Genomic DNA, 24,516 nt, shown 5'->3' on the forward strand with positions numbered 1-24,516 from the left:
ACCCACACAGGTAAGGACTGGAGCACCTGCTAAGTGAATTACTGGCACAAACTCCATTCAAAGAGCAATGTGGAACAGGCGTCAAAATGGCTTGTTCTACGGCAGTCAATACCAATGTTTGGATGAGCTACACAGGCTTCAAACCAGGGTGTGATGCTAATTTCAAGAGTTTTGAGTGAGACAGGAAGGGTGCAGCCGGGCAAACAAAGAGGAATAAGGCAACCAAAGGCCAATAGGGATGCTAGACAATTTAACCACCGCACCACCTCTCCAGTTCCTCAGCTGTTTATACAAAAATAATTGTGAATAATGACTCTAGCACAGCACTGTGAGACATGCTTTCCTATGATGTCTTTGTACATCAGGTGAAATAATTACTTCCCAATTACTCAGACACACACACACACACAATTCCCGTGGCATGTGACTGATTTCCAACATTTTCCATCTCCCGCTGGTTTGCATTCAGACATCTCGAGTTTAAGCCTAATGTGCCGACTGAACATCCCTAATGTGGATTAGCTATGCATGGTGGTGTCTGCCAGAAATCCTTCCCTCCCTAATGTGATATGACTAAAAGTGCTGCCATGTTTCTGTGTGTCTGTGCAAGTTTGTGTGTGTATATGTATTTGCACTGCGATGACATAAAACCATGCACTCTAAATAACTATAGCATTACTTTCTATTTTAACATCCACACCCTGAGGGATTATAAAAGAGGTTTAATACTAGTCTGACCTGGAAAACCAAATTTAAAGAGGAGGAGATGCCAACAGGTACACTGTACATAGGCATGCATGCTTGCTTGCTGGTATTTGAAAGTGAAATAATGTTTGTGTGTGTACTTAAAATACTTAAAATTAGTAGAAACCCTACTGAGGCAAGGTACCTTTAAATCGAGGTCATGACTGAGCTGTTATATTGCTGACTGTTCATGCTGAGAGTGCACTTTTGCTAATGAGCAACAGTCAGGCAGTGAAGATTCTAATGATTACTACAGAGAACTGGTGATGCACAGTAACCTAGTGGTGATTTGTGAGTGCTGGGCTATTGATGTAGTAGGTGGTAGAGGGCAGGAGTGACGCAGAAGTTAAACGTGTATGTGGACATACTGTATGAATTTATATTTATTTATATAGAAAATTTTTCCACGAGCACAGACTAAAGATCTGGTTTTTGAAAGAGGAAGTTTAAACTCTTGGAGGAAATCACAGCACGACACACTGTTAAAACAAACAACACATTGTTTACCTTCTCAATGTAAACCCACCATTAACATTAACCCTCAACCCTAAATTAGATTGATACGTAAATAAACTTGAAGGGTGCCACTATACATGATTTAGATGCCAGTGTTGATGATGAGGACCAAGTATGCTTACTTAAACTGAAAGGGGTGTGATTTCAGCAGCAGAGCGCACAGAGACGATGAAGACAGCACGATAAAAATGCCTCCTGTCCAACTGCCAAAGTAGCTATCGTTTCCCAGACAAACTTGACCCTGAGCCACAGCCTTCAGTGCCAAACTACAAATGATTTCATTCTTTCATTCAGCTCGATTGAATAGGTGGCTGACAGAAACAACATGATTTCCAAGGTGATTGATGCTTGTGACAAGAGCTTGACAGTGGCAACGTGTTACAAAACAATTGATTTTGTTTGTCTGTACATCACTATTTCTGTTTAAATGTTTCAACATCAAACTTAAGTCAAAGCCCCACTGCAGCCTTCAAAATGCTTAAAAGTGTGCCTCGCAGATATCAGAAGATCATTTGAGAACCATTTTCACTCACAGAAGGCATCAACAGTGTTAACCTGTGCCTCACTGATGCAGTCAGACATCATAGACAAACAGGCCCTGTGCAGCATCACTGTGCTCTTGTGCTATAGCAGCAGCACACTGCAAAAAAAGTAAAAATCTTAATCTAAATGATGTTTATGAACCCTTAATGTCTGTTTTTTGGTGAAGGGAGGTTAACCAATAACTACTGTTTCACTTGATATCACTTAAGCTCAAGATTTTTTGGTTCATGAGACATGGAGTTATTTCATATCAAATAAATGCAGAAATATTCATTCAGATTTGTGCAACTACTACTAAAACATATGCAATACAATATTAAAGGCGCTGCTGTGTGCCACATTTTAACTTCAGTCACCCCCATGTTCATTTTAAGCCAACAGCATAGCTACTATAAACAAACAAACATCATTAGCACAAATTTTGCTTTTTCACTGGGTCAGTTTTGGAAAGAAATTTCCTTGCAGAGCTTTGGAGCATCATTAGATGGTGGAATAAATGAAACACAGATGAAAAAAAAAGCTTAAAAATATTTTTCCTCTTCAGCAAAAAATATTTTAACCACACCTAATGGAATGTAAAGAAGGGCTAATAGCAATATCCTCTTTTGACAAAACTGTGGGAAACCACCTGCACTAATCACATCATGGGCATGACATACAGACTTCCTCTGTGTCATTAATTAATCCTAATTATGACAAAGTAACTCAGTTAATTGGACCTATTATAAATGCTGCTGCTGGTTCCTTCAAATAATCTCTTGAACTATATTTTTAATACAGTGTGTAGCAGCCCTTTGCAGTGTAACAGTGTATCAGCGTAACAGTGAAGCAGTACCTTTGAAGAAGCAGTCCTTGCTGTGCACCACATAGATCCGTCTCCTCTCCAGGCAGGCGGTGCGGTAAACCTCACAGTGGTTCTCATAGAACCTGCCATCAGAGCCACACACTGGCACAAAGGAGGGCCGACATTTTTCCTGGCAAACACACTCAGCACGGCCAGTTTCTGCCATCAGCACACACTGTCGACCCCGCCCACAGTAGGTCCTCCGACAGGGACCCCCTTCTGGGTCAGACAGGGCTGGAAGAGAGAGAGAGAAGGGTTTATTTAGGAAGGGAGCGAGAGTACATGAGCGAGTTCATAAAATCTAGAACAGAAAGTTTCTACATGCACAATTTTACGTGAGCACAAAATTAAAATATACATCACCAAAGATCACACATTTTGGGCTGAGACAGACAAGAGTATTGTGTCCTTGCTGATTCACATCCAGCAGATTTGAAAATAAAATACTGATGTCTAGTGATGAATAGTTGGTGGCAAATGTATTGAGAAGAAAGAAAAGTCTAAAATATAAACCCACTCCCTAAACAGCAATCAGTTTGCCACCTTCATACCGGAAAGGAAAAGAAATTGAATATTTCCAAAAAATTTAAACTATCTGCCTGCTACATATCTACAAAGACCAGCATGTACATCCCTGAAATAAACTATTTGTCACCAATCAATGTTCACTATGACTAAACTCTGTTTGGTTTCCAGTGCTCCAACCAGCCTCTAATGCAGCCATGTCCAAACTATTCCATAAAGGGCCGTGTGGCTGCAGGTTTTCGTTCCAACCAAGGAGGAGCGCACCAGGCTGGACTCATTTAATCAGCTGATCTCCCTTTTCAGCTGATAACTAAGGGATCCCTTGATGTTGATGTGATGTATGGAATAGTTTGGACATGCCTACTCTAATGAAACATGCTGTTGGGGTTCAGTAAAAGATTCAATCACATGTTATCACTATATTGACTTGTATGATTTCAGAGACACTGGACACTTCTTCACTTAAATACTATTTTTAGAGAGGACTGAGACTTTGTCACATTATGCAACGACAATCACCTAAGGCTCAATATCAGCAAAACCAGTGAGCTTGTGGTGGACTACAATGCTTCAAATGTGGATGTTGCTGAAAAGAAGCTACAAATTGTAAAACATGGATGCTTCACACGTACCACCAGCAGCACAGAATATCTCTACAATCAGCACAGTCTCAAGGTGGACACCCAAGATTAGTGTCATCAACTCAGTATCTGACCAAATGTGAAATATGGTCACAATCTGCCCTTCTGTTCCTGAGTTATGGTGTTGAAAAATGGCCAGAAAAGTGTTTCTGCAGAACGTTATGATGTCACTATAAAGCTGGCCTTTGCCCTTTTGGATATAAAATGTCATCACTTATCCCATGAGACATTTGTGTGTAATTTAGTCATAATTAGCGTATTAATTCTTGAGTTATGGTGTTTGGTGAGGTCACATCAAGTGACCTTGATCTTTGACTTTTCACCATGAAATTCAAATCAGTTCATCCTTGAATCCAAAGTAGACGTATGTGCCAGGTGCCGGCACAGAACCAGTGAGGAGGAACTCTGTAGTAGCACTTAAGCAGAACATCTGAAAATAAATCCACCGCACAAATACAAAAATGGGATTTCCCAATGCATCTCCCACCTCATGGAAAATTGTAACCAGGCTTTCATTTATTCTGATTTAAACAAATACTGCATAAGATATGTGAGTACCATAAGACAACAGAAACATACCAATTACAACACAGTAGCAAGACAAATTATGCGGTATGCCCCTGAAATAGAAAAAGCGTAAACTCAAGTCAAACACCTCCAGTCGTTATCACAGTTATAAGACAGCGCTAACAAGGAGAAAGCATTTTTAAAAAAAAAAAAGCTTAACTCCCTACAAATCAAAAAGCCAAATGTAGTTAACACCTCTCACATATTCGCACATACATTATATATGAACACATCGAGATTTGCATACCTGAGCACATAATGGAAGTAGAGCTCACACTGCTAGTCTTACTCTCCCTTTCACGCGTCAACACATACACTCACTCAGTCCATCATCTTCATAACAACCACTGCTTGTGCCAGCTCCTGCCCTACACACACGATGCAGGCACAAATGAACAAGTTAAGCATCCCTATCGTCACCACTCACTGCCCAGGACACCTCGCTTCTTCACCTTGATTTAATCTATATGCGCTTAAGGCGAGTCAAAAAGCTGCAGATCCAGACAGACCCTCCACCTTGGATTGATTTTACCTGACTCTATGAGCCTATGAGCTTGACCAGGACCCGCCTCCCTTGTTGAGATCTGAGGGTTGGATTTATGGGCCTGTGTGCCTTGGGGTTGTCGCAGTAAAAATAAAACAAAAAACATGCTCAAGCAGATACAAGCTGCGTATCTGGTGCCTCTTTAAGCCCATCTGGAAAATGTCAATGGTCATAAATTAGACATAAAACTTGAGGTGCGTTTACACATTATTCATATGATCATGGGAAAGCTCAAGCAGTATCAGCAAACAAGACCACCTCCTACACTAGCACACATATAGTGTTGATTTCATTGGCAGAGGAGCAACTCCAGAGTGTATTTGAATAAAGATAATTGTGTATTTTTATGTGCATATGTAAATAATAAAAAATAATTTTCACTTGCAAATAAAAGTAAAAGTCAGATTTATTTATTCTTATAGTCAATTTGATGGTTTTGTTCTATGGAGTTTTCTTCCAGAGTTTTCTTTTTATTCCCACTCAATACCATCCGTAGAATACACAAATATCAAAACAGCCATCACAGCCTGTGCTTAGGCAGGGTTTTGAGGGCTAAAACTAAATAAATTAAAAACATAAATAATTATATAATAAAATGCTTAAATACATCAATGAATAAATAATTATATAATAAAATGCTTGTCACCATATATAAATACAGGACAAATTAAATCAGACATTAACATAAATGCTTAATTTATGTATTTATTTACTTCGCTGCAGCAAATAAACAAATCTGTCGACTTCATCAATCAAAACTTCATCATTGGTGATTGAACTTGAATTTGCCACTTTTGCCGAATCCAAGTAGGCAGCATCTGGTGAGGATCTTTATGAAATCCTACAATGGTAGATGCGTTGGCTGTAGATAAGCATATGTATTGCACAGAAACTGGCATTCCTATGTAGGAATGCCAATTCCTGTCCTATTTTAGATCAGATTACAGGCTTTGCTGAAAAAGAGCAGAGGGACTAGCATGATATGGTTGAGACCAATAGACGCCTTAGGTTGTCTTTTTTAATATGATACCAGTATATCATATGTTGTACATCAGATGCCGTGACACGGCTATCTGGCTGATCCCTGGCTGTGATATGTAGCACTACCCTACAAGCAAATGGTTATCCAACTTGACCTTAACTTACCTGATGCCACTCTACTCAATTAGCCTCTTAATAGTACACTGGGACACTCAAAACCGCTTTGCGAGATCATGGATTTTCAGACGACACAGCACATAGAGTTCAATTGTGCCAGTAAATCAAAAGAAGGACGGCCAGGTCGACCAGCCTTGTGCAATCTCAGTGCTACACTATCTCCGCGAGGATCAAGAATACAGCGCCATTAATTTCTGTGTCAGTCAGGACCAATATCATTCCAGTTTGTCCGCAAAGACCTCAATCTCATCTAAAACAGTATAGAATTTGGCATTTTCCTCCATCTGTTCAGCTACAGCCTACATATCTACCACCGTATCATGCAAGATTTAATTAAGAGTATAAGTATTTATGTATCTATATTTATTTATATTTTTATTTAAATATATATACATTTAATTTCTGTTCTTAAAACCCTCCATATGGCTCGCTGTTTATCTTCCAAAATGTGCTGTTCTGAGATCAAATAAAAAATCTGATGTTTTGGTGTAAAAACAAAGCTTCAGCCCTATTTGACTCAGCTGAGTTTCAGAAGAGCTTTTTCTTTGAAATTTTCAAGCATCGTGTTTTTCTGTTATTTGCCATGGAAACCAGGGCTGAAGTAATGTGAGAAACCAATTGCACCACAGGAATAAACTCGATGTCAAGGTAGAAGGAAAAAAAATCTATAAAAACGGTGAAAATGAAATCATAATTCTAACAGCTAACGAAATAAGCATGCAAAAGGAAGCTGAAGCTCGTAACATTACATTTCACTTAGGGGACACTGTGAAGGCCATTTTACAAGGAAATGAATACACATCCCAAAGGGACTTGGTGGTCTTTGTGTTGATACTGTTTTGAGGCTGACTTGGTTGAGATGCTGGGTGGAGGTCAGTTCTATTATCCCTCTGTGGAAAAAGCTAAAAAACCATACTGACTTGACTTAAAAGAGCTCTGTCTGGGCTTTTCATAATCAAACTGCCGAAAACAGAAATTGAATTTGCCCGGAGTATTATCATATCTCAACTCTCAGCATATTCAATAATAGAGGTAATGCGCTGTTGTCGGATGACAAAAGTCCCTTAATTACGTAAAGGCGATTCTGTGGCCGACACACAGAGAAACACAAGCACAAAAAAGCACATACAGTAGCACCTTCCTACTCACTTTGAGGTGTCATCATGCAGGCTAGCATGCAGTCACCACCTAATACACAACATCTGTGCTTGCTAACACAGGCACACTGTCAAATACAAACACAGAGATGCTGCTGAAACAAATAGTCCATCTATCAATGACTGACTCGAATTAGCGATTAAATTGATTCATTTTACTTGATGGTTAACTGTTTAAGTAATTTATCAAGCAAAATTCTAAACATTTTTGAGTCCAGCCTCTTAGATTTGCTTCTTGATCTGCTTTATACCATTGCAAATTAAACTGTTGGTCAGACAAAACAAGCAATTTCTAGACATACTACAGACACTAATAATAATAATCAATGGCTGGAGCCCTTAAAAAACAGGCACAAGCCACAGATATGTAGGAAAGCATCAACTACTTCTTTATACTAATTAAGTATTCGAAATCTGCTTGAGGAAGCTTTGGGGTTGGGGGTGTGCCAGGTGACTACCCCGAGGGAAGCACTGGAGAGGGGGTAGTAAGACAGATTCAATTCTTTTTTATCCAGTTTACTAATTGTTCTGCGTGTCTCTGCAAAGCATCTGTCGGAAATGCAAAATAGCCCGGCTCCCTTGCGACCTTGCTGTTCATGTCAAGGTCGGGGACGATTACAAGATCGTTTGTATTCTCCAAGCGTGGGAGATTAAACGCTTAGCAACAACCGTCCGGCAGCAGTTACCCACCGGTGGCTGTTCCTCCTTCTTCCTCCTCGTTTATTCCCTCCCTGCCTCTTCTTTCACTCCAACAGCCCGCTCACCCTCTCCCATTTTGCTCAGAGAAAACAGTACATGAACAGCAGCCCTTCGAACAATAGAAACAATGGCGCATAAAAGTTGCGTCTACAATACGCAAGTTGTCTGACATTTAGCTGAGTCCTAGTCCTCGGACTCATCCTTGCTGTAAGTCCTTTGTCTCGCATTCTCTTGGACCATGTTGGCTGCAATTGTTGCTTGCTTAAGAGGCTAAAAGTGGCATTTGATAATCCTCCCTGTCTAAGCTGCAGGCTTATAAATGGCTCTTACAAGTTCAGACGCTCTGCAGTACCAAGACAATGCCAGGCTGACCATCCGGTGTCAAGCCTCACGTCCTGTCACTCAAGTCCTTTCTCTTTTATTCTTTATTGGGTCCTCTGTATTTTTTCTCTTTATTCTGTTGTGCATGCATATCCTCTTTGTCGAGTCCCCGTCTGGTGATGAGCTTTGCCGGGCTTCAGGGAAACGGAGACCAGGCATTGTCCACCACAATCAGAGATTTCCAGGACATGTATTGCGAGGAACGCTGTCGATAATTGCATGGGAACGTGAGGGATTTGTAAGACCAAAACGTTAAGACCATTTTCCCTTATCTTTCTGACATTTTTCGACAGACAAAGATAAGTTTCCCCTTTCATTCTCTTTTATGCGCGCCTAAGTGGATGAGAGCATAACTGGAGGCACAGCACGACTGTCTGCCTGACTGACTGCCTTTTCATTTGTTGGGAGAAGCTACAATCTTGTCAGTCTCAGATCTCACTGTATCATTGTGATGAAGCCATTGGTAATTTGAATCCAGAGTGGCACATACAATCTGTATGCACGCAATCACATGTGCATTGTACATCAGCACGCTCGCATAAAGAACGCAGCACGCACGGACAGAGAAAAAGAGAGAGTCAGTATGTGTCATTTAACTCTGGAAGCAATGCACTTGTCTAAACCCTCGCTCTATTTAGCAACTAAAATATGCCTCAATATATTTATACCTGAGGCTTGACTCTCAAGCTCTTTAAATCCTTTTAACATTTAAAGGCAATCACAACAAACTTTATTTATTCTGTACTTAATCCAGCTCCACAGAGGGGGAATTTGTTTTGTTTGTTTTTGATACGTTCTCCTCAGAGAGACAGAGGGACACTGCCGAGATTCTTACTAATTAGAGTAGAAGAACATTTGCCCTGCTGATGTGGGACTCGCTGCCTGCAGCGCTACCATGTTAGAAACCGCCCTGAACCACAGAAACACAGAAACTGCAGTCACAAACCCTTCAGGATATCAGTTTGTGACATTTTGAGAAACAGAGAGTGGACATTTTTTGCCAGCAGTAAGCTTTTGCAAGATGTAGTTAAGCCCGACAAGGATCCTCTTGTCATCTTTTCATTTCACTTGTGTGTGTGTAGCTGTGTAGCGTAAATGTGCATGCATAGTGCACATGTCTATGAAGTTCTTGTGCTTAGGTGTAGGTGTTCCGCAGCCCAAGAAGCACTCTGTCACATCTGCTGATCCTACAGATCATTCTATTTGCTCTGAAGCAGCTGTAGATAATTAAATTCAGAGACGCGCCGTCAAACACTGTCTCCCCTGTGCCGCACAGTCGGACAAAGCGCTTCTGACATGCACGCTGAACTGGAATATCAATGGACAACAGCAGCCCTTGGTGCTAGGTGAGATATGCTGTGGAATACGTAGACACATAAAAACAAACTGTCTATTTTGCTGCATTGTACCCAAAATGTTACTTTTCTGAGCAAACCAACTAGAATACAAATAACCAGAGACTGAACTTAGGTTATGTTTCATTGCCAAGACATCTGAGACAAATGTTTTGCTCTCTTTTTCTATTAAGAACTGACAACGTTTTATAATTGTTTCCCCGTGAGTTTTTTCAGAGCATCCTTAAGTTGAAGAGGAAATTGACAATTACTTTACATCTGTGCATCAATGATATACTTGCTAATATGCTTGGACACCATCGTCAATGACTGATATTCACCTACCCAAATAACTGCTTAGACTTATTTTGCATTGTGTTTTTGTGTAACAACATTTTTTTAAGCACAGAAGGGCTCACCTTCCCTTATCAGTGCACTGCAACTGGAAAAGGAAACAAGCATGAAGATTACTCAAACCTACAAGACTGCAAACCTCACACACTACAATTATTTCTCCCAGTGTACAAAGATTTTTAGTATTGACTGTCAGAAAGGACCCGGACGACAAGTAGACTGTCATTAGAGTCACATCATTAGGGAATGTTGCAAACTCCTGCAACAGAGTACATGTTCATGTTCCATCCAGTTGTTGAGACATTTCACTCAAAACCAAAACTGCCTACATCAGGTGGCACTAGAGGACAAGTCAGGGTATCACCAAAGTCATTAGGCTTCATCCTCTGGGCACCACGCCATGAATGCCTATACAAAATTTTATGGCAGTCTATCCTGTTGTTGTTGAGACATTTCAGACTGACAGAACGACAACCACGCGACAGAAAGTAGACCTGACTTTGAAACATACTGTCTCCTCCTGACTCACTCTGCACACCAGAGACTACTGCAACACCACTTCATGAAGGTAACTTGAGAAGATAATTGCATTTAACATAAACTTCATCCCGGAGCCATTTTTCTCCATTAAGTGCTGAAAATTACCTCTTACCTTCATGACCTCTTTTTTAATGGCAGATTAGCCAGTACCTTGGTGTTCAGTACATGGGATTGAATAGATCATCCGCCAACTTGAGGAACAGTTTTACTGACACGTGAAAACAGAAAAATGTACTGAAAAATAACCAATGCCACAAAATACAGTCTCACAGGAGATGTAGCTCACAACTATCTGATTTTGTCTGCTCTGACAATTACAAATCTACTGACTTTTTTGTGACCTACTGCCAGAAAACAATCGACATCCTTCCTTTTCTACTCATTATTTCTGAGGATGTCGATCACACGTGACAAAGATTTCAAACTGAACTTCACTGATTTCTGAAGAGGCATGGCTGATGGTAAGACTAAAGGAGGTAGTCACAGTTGATTAAGTGTACGTGTCAAGTCCCTTATTAACACACGCTGACTGTTCTCCTCTCATGTCTCGACGTTTCTCTTGCACTCCCCGACCCCTCCAGATTATCGATTGTGCAGGATGTAAGTGAAAGAAGTAATCAAGTGAAATGGTCGGTGCTGCTGTTTATGAGGTCTTACTGTGTGTTGGTACGCATGTAATGTGGTTACAACTTCAGTAATGAGGAGAGCAAATGAGGGAATTTCCTTTGCAAAGATGTTTGTACAATGACAACCTAGCCAACAACATGTGTCTGTTCCTTGTGAGGACACTGCAGAGTTAAATTTTAGATATGAGTTCAAGTATGACACATCTGCTTAAGAAGTTAAGTGTCTTAAGGGGAGGGTGGTCAGGTAAATAAGAGGAAACTGACAGTGCTAAATGGAGCCCAATATGGGACAAACACATACAATTGGAATGAAATCAAAGTGAAGGAGGAGAGGAAAAAACCAAAGGATAATAAGCAGAGATGGACAAAAAGGAGCCAACTGAGGACTGAGAGAAAAAGAAAAAGATCCAGGATTAAGAGAGGTAAAAGACAGCAAAATCAAAGACACAAATGAATGAAAAGCAAGTCCGTTGACACAAAATGTGAAAACTCTTTGAAAAAGAGCAGAGAGAAAGGCTGACTCGGCCTCTACAGAGCAGGGACATTCGGTCTGTGCCTCAGACAAAATGTCACTGGGCTCATCTGGCTGGTTCAGCTGATAGGCCTGTATTGATCCTTTGATCCCCGTGTATCTGCAGCCGCTCCACAGAGGGGCTCAGCGCTCTTGAAAGAGCGACCTGGAAGACCCGAGCTGCTGCTGCTGTTACTGTTACCTGGGGCTCCCGCATGATCCACTACACCAGATAGTTGGCGATATCTTTATGGGTTTCTGAGTAATTTTTTGTTTGTGATTGGCAAGAGGCTAGGCTCCAGACCAGGGCAGGCCCAGAACATGAAACGTGATAATGCACCACATATTGCTTTTTAGGAATCCATCTGATCCTCTGAACCAGGTTTGATACTTCCATTCTCAGCACATACTGTGCAGGCTCAATGTTAAAAACATTGTAATTCAATTATGACCCTTCTCAGTCCCTCACTCCAACTTGTCCAACTTGCAAGTTGACATTTTGCTACTACAAGCTTTTTCACTCAACAATTGTGAAGCGGCAGATGTGCTGCTGCAATGACTCATGCTGGCCATGCGCTACGCTGTTAAACAAACATTTGTTCATTTATTTCAGGATTGAAATGGGGGCTAGAGCCAATCCAGAAACTCACTGAGCAGAATGGACAAAAAAGATATTTTAAAATTGTGTGAACTACAAAACTAACACAGACAGATCAATCATATTCATAAAATTTAAGAATGAAAAGAGTTTATGCAAAAAAAAAAAAAAAAATGTTATTTTTTATGTTGGGATGACGCAACTTGTTTTCTCTCAGCAAGTTGGAGTGCGGTTGCCCACAGGGAATGAAAATGAGAGCAGAAAAATAAAGGCAAAGAACAAATGAGGAAGGCATAAATACAAAAAGAGCAGGTGAACCATTGGGGAGTACAAAGCTCTGACAGCATGTGTAAACTACTGAGAGACCACAGTTAGCTGGAATTCACACTAGGCAGCCGTCAGTCACATGGCCACATTGGTTATGGTATGACAGGTATCTGTTGCTCACTCTGTGGGCTGCCATCCCCAGGAAACTGAAATGATTTGGGAGGATGGCAGGGCGTCCTCTTGTGAAATAATGAATTTTGGATGCAGCCTCTGGGCATTCCTCAACAATTAAGTATGATGAAAAGCTAGAATACCAAACAGAGTTTGGTATAACAGTCAGACAAACCAGGTGAGCTCAAGTCAGGGTGCTCACAACTTTGGCAAATGAGCATTTGCAAGTATTTTCATTCAGAAGCTTCGTTACATTGAGCGCGGAGTGGCAACATTATGCTGCCACTATAATCCATAAAACTGGCTACACCAGGCATGAGCAGCGTGCAAGCGGCATGTATGAACACAGAGATCCACACTACAAATGTAAAAACGGGCCAGTCGTCTATTTATATCATTTTTAGACGAGGCACGCGTGGCCCTTTTATACAGGAATGGGAATGTCAATGTTCTTCTTTAATTAAAACACCAGTATACAGGAAATGACTCTAGTTATCGTCAGGTGTAGTCAGTAAAAAGACACATTCTGTGGCACATGTGCTCTGTGAATGGACTAAATGCCCTACGTGCTCAATGCAGTTTAAGAGTGACACTGGGGAATGTATGTGTTGTTTCTTTTCTTCAGGTTAGTGGAATTAAAGGTCCAGTGCGTAGGGTTTAGGTGGGTTTATTCACAGAAATGGAATCTAAAAATTATAATTGTGTTTTCATTAGTGTATAATCACCTGAAACTAAATTCAGACGCCTACTTATTTCATCCCACTGAAAAACCTTCACCTGTTCTAATGAAAACACTTAATTGGATTCAGAACTTAATTAAATTACATGCTACTATGTATGTAAGAAGATGTTGTTGCATCCATATTCATAGATCCAAACATTTATACAACAGTAATGCACACTCACACTGCATACAAACTAACCTGAATGTCAATGCTTTGTTCATGAAAACTAATTTTACGCAGGTGCTTGTTGCACACCATCTGCTCCAATTCCAGATGGACCAAAGTTCCAGAGGATACTTTGCTGTTTCTTACTTGTTATTGTGTAGGTGTGTATGTGTGGTTGTCTACGTGTTGACATGCCTGCATGTGCTTTGCATTGCTACCTGTGACCACTCTAGAGGAGCTGGTTCACACCATGTGCTATATTATTTACCGCTGCTGCAGCTACAACAATACAGCAATACAGGGCTTGAGAATCAGCCCTCTTCAGCTGCCACACTCATATTTTAACATTAATGCCAGCACAGGATGGACATATTTTTCTGCCATAGGTTTGAACGAGCATGTGAGGGTGGGAAATAAAATCTCCACTGGAAAAAAAAATCTCAGCACATCTAAGGAGTATGTAGTGTACAAATGGAAAGTGTTTAAAAGGAAGAAATGCCCCTCCTGTGTCCTGTACTCAAGCTTTTGGAGCCATACAATCTCAATTTTCAAGGCTTAAATTAAATTTTTATCTCTGTTTCTATGTATGCAAAGGTGCATGCACATTTGTAAAGAAAACAAGTGGTGCTCCTGTCTTTTCCCTCATCAAAAACACAGTTTTTCCATAACTATAAACCCTTTCATGTTACGGTCCCACAACACTCCATTCACGTTTATTATCAACGATATCTTAATCCCTTCGATCCATCTCCAGCCTCTCGCTATTTATCTCTCTATTTACACATCTCTCTACAGTATATACCGTATTTCTGCTGACACCACACCTGCAACTCCCTCCCTGCAGGGCTCAGGGAGAACAGAGACCAAACGCCCCCGATGGCCTTGCTCCCATAGCCAAGATGACTAATAGCCCCCGCAGGGCGAGAGGCCACAGAGGTGAGGCGCAAAGGTGAGAGACAGAAGATCGAGGGCTACGTCCTCTCACACGGCTTGTAAAAGCTTCCTCTGTTGGGTGGGCTTTAGCTGCTTAATGCTCTGTTCACACAGAGATGGTGTTGTGCATTAAATCCTTCTCTTTATTCTTTAAAAAGGACTGCAGTATGGTTCCATACATGGCTCTGACATGTATTAGAGCTGTACTGACAGGGTTTTTTATTTACTGGTGATAGATTTTGTATTTTATCTTGGCCTTCCACTAAAATTGGGACCCACAAAATAGAACAATTTTGAACAGTAAAATTTAAATACAATGGATAAGGCTGGTATGATGGATGGATGGAAGTTAAAAAACAAGCCACAACTATATTGTTTTTTTGTGATTTTTGGAAAAAGGCTCAGTAATTTCCTAGAACAGCTGGGCACTGTAGTTTTAACAAACGTTACTCAATCAGGTGTAGATATAGTACTTTTTTTCTATTTAGGAAGATGCCACCTAGTACAACAGTGTGGGTCATTGGTGTGGAGGAAAGATTCTTTCTTTTGGTTTATATATTAATTTGTTTCTCAGGCTACAATACGCTCTAAAAGACGATCTACATTATTATGGATGATAATGCACATCAAATGTACTGCTGTATGTCGACGACCGGTAAGCACTCTACCTGAAGGCAACAGGCTGTGTGACTTTGCTTCTTGTATTCTGGCAATGGAAATTACAAAAGAAAGGGATGATGAAATTTGCTGAAATCACCAGCGCAAAAGTCATGCACTCAATTGTGCACTCGACAAATCAAACCTGGGCTGTCAAACATAATTTTGACACAAGAGGATTTTGCAAAACACCGGATTGCGCTGACGTTTGGAAATGATTTTTGCAGTCTGATTATGAATAATTCTACAATATCTGCACATCGCAGCATTGTTAAGGTCAGAAAAAATTCAGGTCAGAGATGGATCGCTGTGGTTGAATAATTTTAAAGCAATCCATTGTTGGTCAGACACAGCCGTCAAAGTGGAACACATTACTTGCTCCATCATGCTGACCTCCTGCCCTTTCAAGACGAAACCCACTGGAGGAACTTTGTTGCATGTCATATCCCTCTCACTTCCCACAATTCCAGTCTCTCCACACTGACTGTCCAATAAAGGTAAAAAGCCACAAAAATAATCAGAAATAGGATTGTGTTGTATCCTGACAGCGCAGTGTAGCACATCAGCTTGCAATAACACACTACTGCCAATATGTATGCTTACAGAGGAAACATTGAGAATGGCTGTTTTGATGCACATCGTACACTGCTGGAGTATTTTATTGAATTCGCAGTTACATAAATATACTATTTCCTGTTATGGCATGATCATAGGTATTGGTCATAAATCATCAATTGCAGAATTGCCAATATGAATATATTTCCCAGGGACACTGGGCTGGGAGTTTGCCCCAAAGGAGCTTTCAATTGCTTTCCGTGACAGAAAAAAATTAATAAATTTCACATCTACAAGATGAAAAAGATTAAGAGGCTTTGGCTGAAAAATAGATCATGTTTGAGACCACCATTTGCATGAGATTAGTATTATCAAGGGGATTTCTGTCTTGGCAGACGTGGAAGATTCACAGAAGATTAAAATCCCAGATGATCTGTGCTTTTATTACAAATCACTGGGCATCCCCCAGGTAATATTAGTCCTGTGTGAATGGAGCTTTCATTTCACCCATATCTCAAGCTTTGCACTTACACACACTCTTGAAGGATTGGAAGATATATCCATGCTGTGTTTTTTCAGTACTGTGTGAAAAATGTGTCCAGATATAGATGCAGTACATCGCCTATTGATTTTTCTGATACCTTTCTGTTTGCATAAATATATGATGAATATGTATGAATATTTTTTCAGTAAATAAGTACGCAGTGCAAATAAACACTGACAATGTTCACCAAGATGTTGGTGTTTTGTCATTGAGGCTTGAGATACATTGTACAGTATGACTGAAATACAGTGATTTTGTTTTTTTTATTTAGAGCACCACTGTCATCAGTGTGTAGTTGCAGCTGCAGTGCTTACATTTGCTCACTTGAACTCCTTGTCTGGACATTAAAAAGAGACAATCAACTAAAAACAACTACAGAACAAGCAGCTGAGAAACCTGGATTGCCTTCAAAAACAATTACTGAGGCAGCATTATTCTGATGGCAGTGGTATTGAGCTGTAGTCACAATATACCTGACAGTACATAAACAATTGGGACTTGCTTGCTTGTTTGCACTTTCCTTGCCAGTGTATTGTTACAAATATGTTTACTGAGTTGGGACACAGAACATTCAATTGCCTGCAGCTTTACACTCTTAAGGAGGCAAGGACTCTTAAGCAGCTTGTGTTGCCTTATATAAATCTCTATCAGCAACGATGTTGTAACCTTCGATTTTCCAATCTTGCCATGCTGAACAGCACACACTGCACAGAGTGTGAAAGGATGAGGCAGTGTTGTGAATATAATAACATAATATTCTTAACTGATTTTACTGAAGTCACACGGATTGTTCCATCTGTCTATTCCTTGTGTGTGTTTAAATGACACGTCTAGAAAAAAACCTGAAACAATCCAATTAAATGAGCGATGAGTCAGACCTAATACCACAAGAAGAGTTAATCAGACTGATCCTATTAAGCAGAGAAGAATTTGACTGAAAAACTGAAGTGAGGATTTTGCAAAGTGACGCAAAGAGACAACAATGATGAATTTCATGGAATGAAAGGAAAAGTAACTTCCCATAGAGGCAAAAAATCAAATATGATGCCAGAATTTTATTAAATTCAGTTGCGTTATGAAAGCGCTCACAGAGACTGTTTCCACAGAAATAAATGATGCGAGATGTGCTTTTGTAGTTCTTCTGAAACTGGAGATAGGACTGGAAGAGTATTTCCAGTGTGAGGAATAAGAGAAGGATGACATAGGACATAGATGGAGAGATACAGAGGAGGAGAGATGATGAAGACAAAACCAAAGGATGAGACAGAGAGAGAGGGCTCAACTTGGAAATGAAAGCCCTTCAAAAAGCTGTGGAGGGGTGGGGGTGGGGATTCTGATGGCTGCATAGGCCTTTATAGACTATCTCTATGAAACATAATAGAAGATTTTAAAAAAAACACAGAGTCACAGTGCTAAAAGCTAAAAGCTGGACAAAAACCTGGCACATAGCTCTCGGTTTTAAAAGGGTTTCCATAGCCTTTCAACACTGAGGGTGAGGAGAGGGCACTGGCTTCTGCCTACTGAATCATGGCATTTGTTAGGGAAAAATTCATCACTTTATGGAACCAAGAGTATTATCAGAGTGGCAAACTAAGGCCAAACTAAAGATCAACAACGGATAAATAATGAAACATAAATAACTGAGCTTTTAAAATGATGCTTTTGATAGCGCTGTCACTGCTATGACAGCATTATTCAATTCACACCAGAAGCTTTAAGTGAATAGTAATATTAGTCTCCAGCAGAAACCGCAGCACACACCTGGTGAAGACAATGCCGAACTAAACAGGTAAGGACAGCTGCAAACGGATCAGCCCAGAATTAGAAGTAGTGAATAATACATGAACACTTTTTCCCTCTTATACAACTGACAGGTCTAATGTTTAAATGATGATTTGCCTCAAGGTACCCAAAAGGCATCATGGGGAAAAATAGTCTGATATTTTTTCTATTATATTTTAAATTTATTTAAATCATTGGGAGAAAAAAAACAAAGAAGAAAGAGTAAGGCATGCACACATGAATAAACATACTGAAAAAAAAACACACCAGACACACCCACGACAAAAACAAAAAAAAAGGAAGCTAATGAATAAATAAAACAGAACAATGGCCATCTAAAATAGCTCTGACCGAGCTTTGCCCGGAGAGAGGCGTTCAGTGAGCGATCTCATCAGTGCTGCTGTCGGGTCTGCTCAGTGGTCAGGAGAGCCGGTGTGGTGTTGACAGCTGGCTGTCATTACTCCAGAAGTGAGGGGTGACAGCAGGACAGGAGGAAGAAAGAGACAGCAAGCGAAAAGAGGGAGGTGGGAGAAGAGGGATACAAGGAGGGGCCTGAGGAAGAACAAGAGAAGAAAACAAAGGAAAAAGAGGTGGAAGGGAGGTGGGGCATGACAAGAGAGAAAAGTAAAGCGATCTCTTGACCGTAATGGATCTGGGCCAGCAGCCCAGTTCCCTGGTGCTTGAGTCAAGTTTGTTTTTTTTTTTTTAAAGTCAGTCCAGCTTTTAATTTCTCCCTAAATTAAAGCAAGTAACATACACCTTGTCTATTCCTCCACCTAATTTAGGCCTTATTATCCCTAATTTTTTAAATGCAGATCAGAATCTTTAAAAAAAAAAAAGGTTTTAACATTGTCTGCACTGAACTTGGAAAAAAAAAAAAAACATAAGTCTCTGATCACTGTTTTGCATTCTGATGTAGATTCATACTGAGATGCAGAATAAGACAGTGTATATTTTTATAGTAATATGTGTCGACGATTGTGCAACCTTGGCAGAGGTATAAACCCTCCGGTGCTTTCTAGTTCGCATTTGCACTTTTACATTTCATTCTTTAAATGTTACACTTTACACTTCATCTTCAAGTCTTCACACCTTTGCGGCACCTGTTTTCACCTCACACATTTCTATTTGTATGCAAATGATTTTTAAAGAGTTTTGAATAAAGCGCTTGCTCTTAGGCCCTGCTTCTAAAAGTTTACTCAAATTGCTGAAATATTTGCAGCATAAAGAGCACTTGATATATAGTATAACCTACGGCAGCGACAGGCAAATAGTTGCCCGTGGGCTAAATCCTGCCCTCTGGCAAAAGTATTTGGCCCCCTGACAAAGCTAAAGTTTTCACTTTTATAGCTCACTTTAAAACAATTTTTCAGATATCATCTGTATATGACACTGTAAATGCATGATAATGAGTTTTACGTGCAGGTAAATCCCAAACAGGACCTCATAACATCGAATACTGCAGCCCAATGAGAAGATCAATTAATAGAGATGGCATATAAAATAAACAGAATACTAATTAGGTATAATAGCTTCAAAAATATCAAAATCTTACAACCATTAGGGTCTCTGGTGTCCAGATGGCCCACTGTAACCAGAATTTGACTTTTGAATACTACACAACTACACTGGATATTTGCCATATTACAAGCTGGGGTGTAAGAGGAGTGACACAGAGGGGTGTGAGAGAGGGGGGATGAAAATCAGGGGCAGAGGGGAGGATGAGATGAACTACGAAGCAGTGGGAAGAGCAAGAGAAGGAGTTCATGGCGGAGGAGAAAAACATAAGACTAGAGGGTGACAGTCGAGAAGAAGGGAGGTGCGAGAGATGAGAGGAAAAGAGAAGAGGATGGAGGACAAAAAGAGAAGGGATGGGAAGAGAGCAGGGGAAAATCAGACAGAAAGTGAAATGGGGGAGGGGTGACTGGAGGGCAGCTGGTGAAATGAATGGAGGCCAAGCATCTGAGGGACCACCACTGAGCGGTCACTGTGTGTGTATGTGTGCGTTTGTGGGTGTTTTGAACATGTTTGGGTCTACGAGGCTTAATGTGGTGACAGAAAGAGAGATTGAGTGGGGACAGAGTTTGGAATCGAGAGGGAGAGGGAAAAAAAAGAGAAAATGTTAAAAAGAGATAGAGGTGAACAGAGACAGAGAGAGAGAGAGGTGGATCCGGCCCAACGTGTAGAGGATTAGGGATTTAGGGCTTGTTGGAACAGCCAGTGTGTTTACATGAGGCCAGAAATATGCCTTGCCTGGAGATGTGGGTATGGTGTGAATCCAAGTTGGATTTAGATTTAGCAGTTAAATTTGAAGGAGGGAATATGGTTAACACAAGCAACAAACTCCATATGACTCTTTGTTGGTGGAAATGCCAAGGGCATTGTTTGTGCTGACTTAAAACTATGCACACAAGAGTGTGACTGAGCTCACACATTCGGCAACATAAAATAAAGAACACAATAGTTGTTTTCAGATTGTTTTTGTTTCTTTGCCAAGTTGTACAGATGTTTACCCATACACACCAATGCATAAAATATGTCATGCACAACACAGGATGCTGTAAAAAAAAAAACAAAAAAAAAACTCAGAAGATAAGAGAAAGTATAGAACAACACAGTCTTTACTCGTGCTTCGGTTTGCTTTGCAGACTGAAATGAGGCTGAATTCGGATTCTTTAAAACCTGGTGCTCGTGCTGTGAGTTCACAGAGGGGGCATGATGGGAACACTCAGCTTCAATCAGATCACAATTTATAATAGATGGCCATGTAAATATCTTATGAGGGAGAGCCATGGAGAAAATGACTGTACTCAGGAACAGACACATGCACAGACAAAGAACCATAAAGAGCAGACATCCCTCACTGTCATGCAAGAAGAAAAGTGTAATAGAGTGTATTTATCTAATATTCATGCACCATCTTAATGGATCTTTTGTGTGAATGCGCTCTTGCTTTTGCTGTTGTCTGCGTACATGCTCAACAAATACATGAGTACTTGTCAAAGACCTGAGGACACTTGAATGATATGTTCCTCTTAAAATGAAAAATACATAAATAACAAGTGTGCCATGGATCACGCTTGATCAGAGTTAGTATTAAATAGTAAATATTTTTGGCAACAAAGCAATAGGAAATACTTGTGTTAACTCAGGAAACTGTGTACACTTTGTTGGATCCTGCAAATGGAAGAACACATATGTACGCCTACACAACAAATCTGCCTGAGTCTTTGAGAAGTGTACTTGGATTCTTAATGTCATGTCAATCTACAATTACTACCAACTTTCTGGCAAAAGTCATTGAAAACTTTCAAGTAAAAAAAAAACTGGCAGTGATTTCAATATGAGAAAAATCCTTACTCATTAACCCTAATACAAACCCTTGTAAACCTAGCAAATATCTGGGAATTGATGTTAATATAACATCCTGCACCAAAACTGACAACAATTAGATATCTTTTTGATGCACCCTCCAGTGCCATTTTTCCTAATCTGCTTCAGTGTGAGTTTTGACTGAGCTGTGATATCATGTTTTGGCAGTTTAGATTGATGTTAAAACTGCAAATCCTGCACATTTAGACAGACTAGTACAAAATATAGATATGTAATAACTCACTACAGCTTCAGTGTAGTTGATTATCAATGAGTCCATGATTACAAATTGTTTGTAGCAGATGAACATTAAAGTTACTGTAAATACGAGCAAAAAGACAAAAAGAAGCAAAGTAGTTATATCAAAATGCAACCACAAATTTCACTGGCACACACTAATAAGTTATTTTAAGCAATCTGGCAGCTGATAGGATAGTGGTTAGCGCTATTTTACTTTGCCAGAAAGTAGTGAATATAAGAGGGCAGAAAGAGGATTTCATCACAGAGTGGATGGTCACAGTCATAAAGAACAGTTCAACCCTTTCGCACCGCTCTGGCAGTCTCATTGTTAATGCCATACCCCTGTGGTTCTACTGGCAGAGTCATAAATAGAGTTTACAACATTCCCGTTTTTGATATTCAAGTTGTAAATGATCCAGACTTATTCATAAAAGACTTAAAAAAAAACAAAAACACATATGGGTTGAAGTTTTGTCAATACTGAACCAAGGGTCAGCTTTGATATGCAATGGAGCTGTTCACAGGAAGTGAATGTCTAGAGGGACTGTAAACCTATTTTTGATCTGGCAAGTGCTTTAAAAAATTAATCTTTTTGCCAATTAGACACAGCTGTACAAATCAACTAATTTCCTCTAAACAGTAGGAGACACCGTTTCCATTAGCGGGCCGGAAGCTCTGCTGCCGGCCCCTCTTGTATTTAATTGTTTATATGCATTAGGGGAAGTAGCAGAAAAGGTTGGCAATGTCTGTCAGGTGTGAGCAGCTTCAAAGAGCAGGTTCATTGAATTACAAAATTAGCTGATTGGTTCGACTTCATGCTTGCACATTTTCTACCAGTTACTTTGTAATCTATTTTTCCTTCTGCTCTGTTTGCATTTCCTGTCTTCTCATTTTCTTTATGCTTTTTTTCTGAAACATGGGAGTTGAAGATGAAACAAACTGTCACATGCTCTTGCTAATAAAGATGGTGACAAAAGTTTAATCAAAATGTTGACAACACATGCAAAACTTAAACACACGACAGAGACACATGCGCACCCTCACACACTGTCCACCTATTCACTTACAAGCCCATTTCTTCAAAACATGAAGGTTTGGCTGCTTTGAGACTGTTCTGTGCTGTCTGGGTGGTGATGATATTATGAATGCAGATGCGACGCAAAGCCCTGCAACGCCCCACAGGGGAGCACTAAAAGCAAACCCTGACCCTGTTGATCATCAATAATTCAGCATAAATCAGGGTTAGAAGAAGTGCAGCACCGAACGACACATCATTTCTACAGCGCGCAGAAGAGACAACAGTCTCCCCCATCATTAAGTTTGCATAAGGCCCATGCCTCCCTGTTAGCTGTCCACAAGGCTGAACATTAGCTCCATTACGTTGAAAAAAAAAAAAGACGGCTGACGGGACGAGGATGGGGAGAAAGTGGTGGTGAGTCATCAACTATTCTGGGTCTCTTCTGAGACGCACCTGGCATGGAGAAAATGGCGCTGGACATGTGGGTAAAAGGAGGCCATCAGTGGCTGGCGGCCCAGCTGGCTGACCAGCTGTTGGGAATACAGTCAGCCCTGTCAGTGTGGAGCCAAACTTTAGACCCAGGAAGAGAAGGAAGACAAGGGTGCACGAGAATGACAGAAAGATAAATACAATAGAAAAATATCTTGTATGTCATGATTGTCTACCCATTTCACTTGAGCTCTTTTAAGCATGACAATCAAAAAACACCAGTGGCATTAAAACAAAAGATGGTCTATGAAAAGAGACTCCCACTAAGAGCTTGATTCCATCAGGAGCTGATCACGGTCGTTCTAGACTTGTTGACTTCTTGGTCACTGTAAGACAGTTGTATTTTACAAAGAAAGCACACAGCCACACCTTCAACCAATATTTCTCCATTTCGGGTGTAAAATCGAACTTTCCAACATTACAGTACAAGGAACGGCTTGTTGCTCTTATCTACTGTGAACTGGACGCAGGGAGTAAATTTCTGACCATGAGAAACAGTTTGAGTTTCAAAAAGTTAGTGAGTGGACCTTTCAGTTTTGACATACTGTACTTTTGAACAGATCACATATCTAATTTTTTCCCACATTCAAAATGTGGTAGAAATTCACATCCATGCACTATGAAGTCCCACAAACGAACAATTTAACAGTAGCGCACTGTACTGTATTGCTAGAGTTTACCACATATCACTAAAAAAGATTCACATATACTACATCAGTAAAAGGATTTTGAGCCTTTGGCTGACTGGGTTTGTTAACTATGTAACAATAAAGCATTTTTCTTTTAAAAAGGCAAACTGTATCAAGTTTAAAAAAAAAGGGAAAAAAGCTGATTTTGGATGAGGAAGTTTAAATCAAACTGGATTTAAGCTGACCTCTGCCGTGATTTGCATTAAACAGGTGACTGAGATTTGCATTTTTATGGAGTTCCCATGGCCTTCTTTTGCCCTTAACTCTCTTTGAACAGGCGAGCAGGAGATAGGGATGTTAATTATGGACCACAATGGGAATGGTCTCAATGGCTTTATTGTGTTATCCCAGATAGGTTTTAATTGAATTATGGACATGATGGTGGGGATCAGTGTGGAGGGGAATGCTGAACACGCTGTTCCCTTTTTTAAACAATCAAATTAACCATCAATCATACCAACAAAGTTTAGCTTCTTTTCAGAACAATACAATAATTTTTGATTCATGTAAAGTATAAAACTGTTTTTGTAATAAGATGGATATAACAGAGGTCACCATTCAAGGTTAGGGCTGTTTGCTAGCATTAAAAGTGGAAAATTATTCAAAATAAACTGCTTCATGTGATGC

The 24,516-nt window shown here is 40.1% G+C and overlaps 1 protein-coding gene across 1 annotated transcript in view; it reads right to left on the bottom strand.

Annotated features, from left to right (window-relative positions):
* Nucleotides 1–24,516, bottom strand: part of fstl4 (follistatin-like 4) — a 188,541-nt gene that overhangs the window by 117,560 nt on the left and 46,465 nt on the right. The window contains exon 3 of the mRNA XM_041952258.1: nucleotides 2,639–2,881. Coding sequence (XP_041808192.1) covers nucleotides 2,639–2,881 — 243 coding nt within the window. The remainder of the gene's footprint in view (nucleotides 1–2,638; nucleotides 2,882–24,516) is intronic.

The sequence above is a fragment of the Chelmon rostratus genome, chromosome 14, assembly GCF_017976325.1.
Source record: "Chelmon rostratus isolate fCheRos1 chromosome 14, fCheRos1.pri, whole genome shotgun sequence".
In the NCBI taxonomy this organism is placed as follows: domain Eukaryota; kingdom Metazoa; phylum Chordata; class Actinopteri; order Chaetodontiformes; family Chaetodontidae; genus Chelmon; species Chelmon rostratus.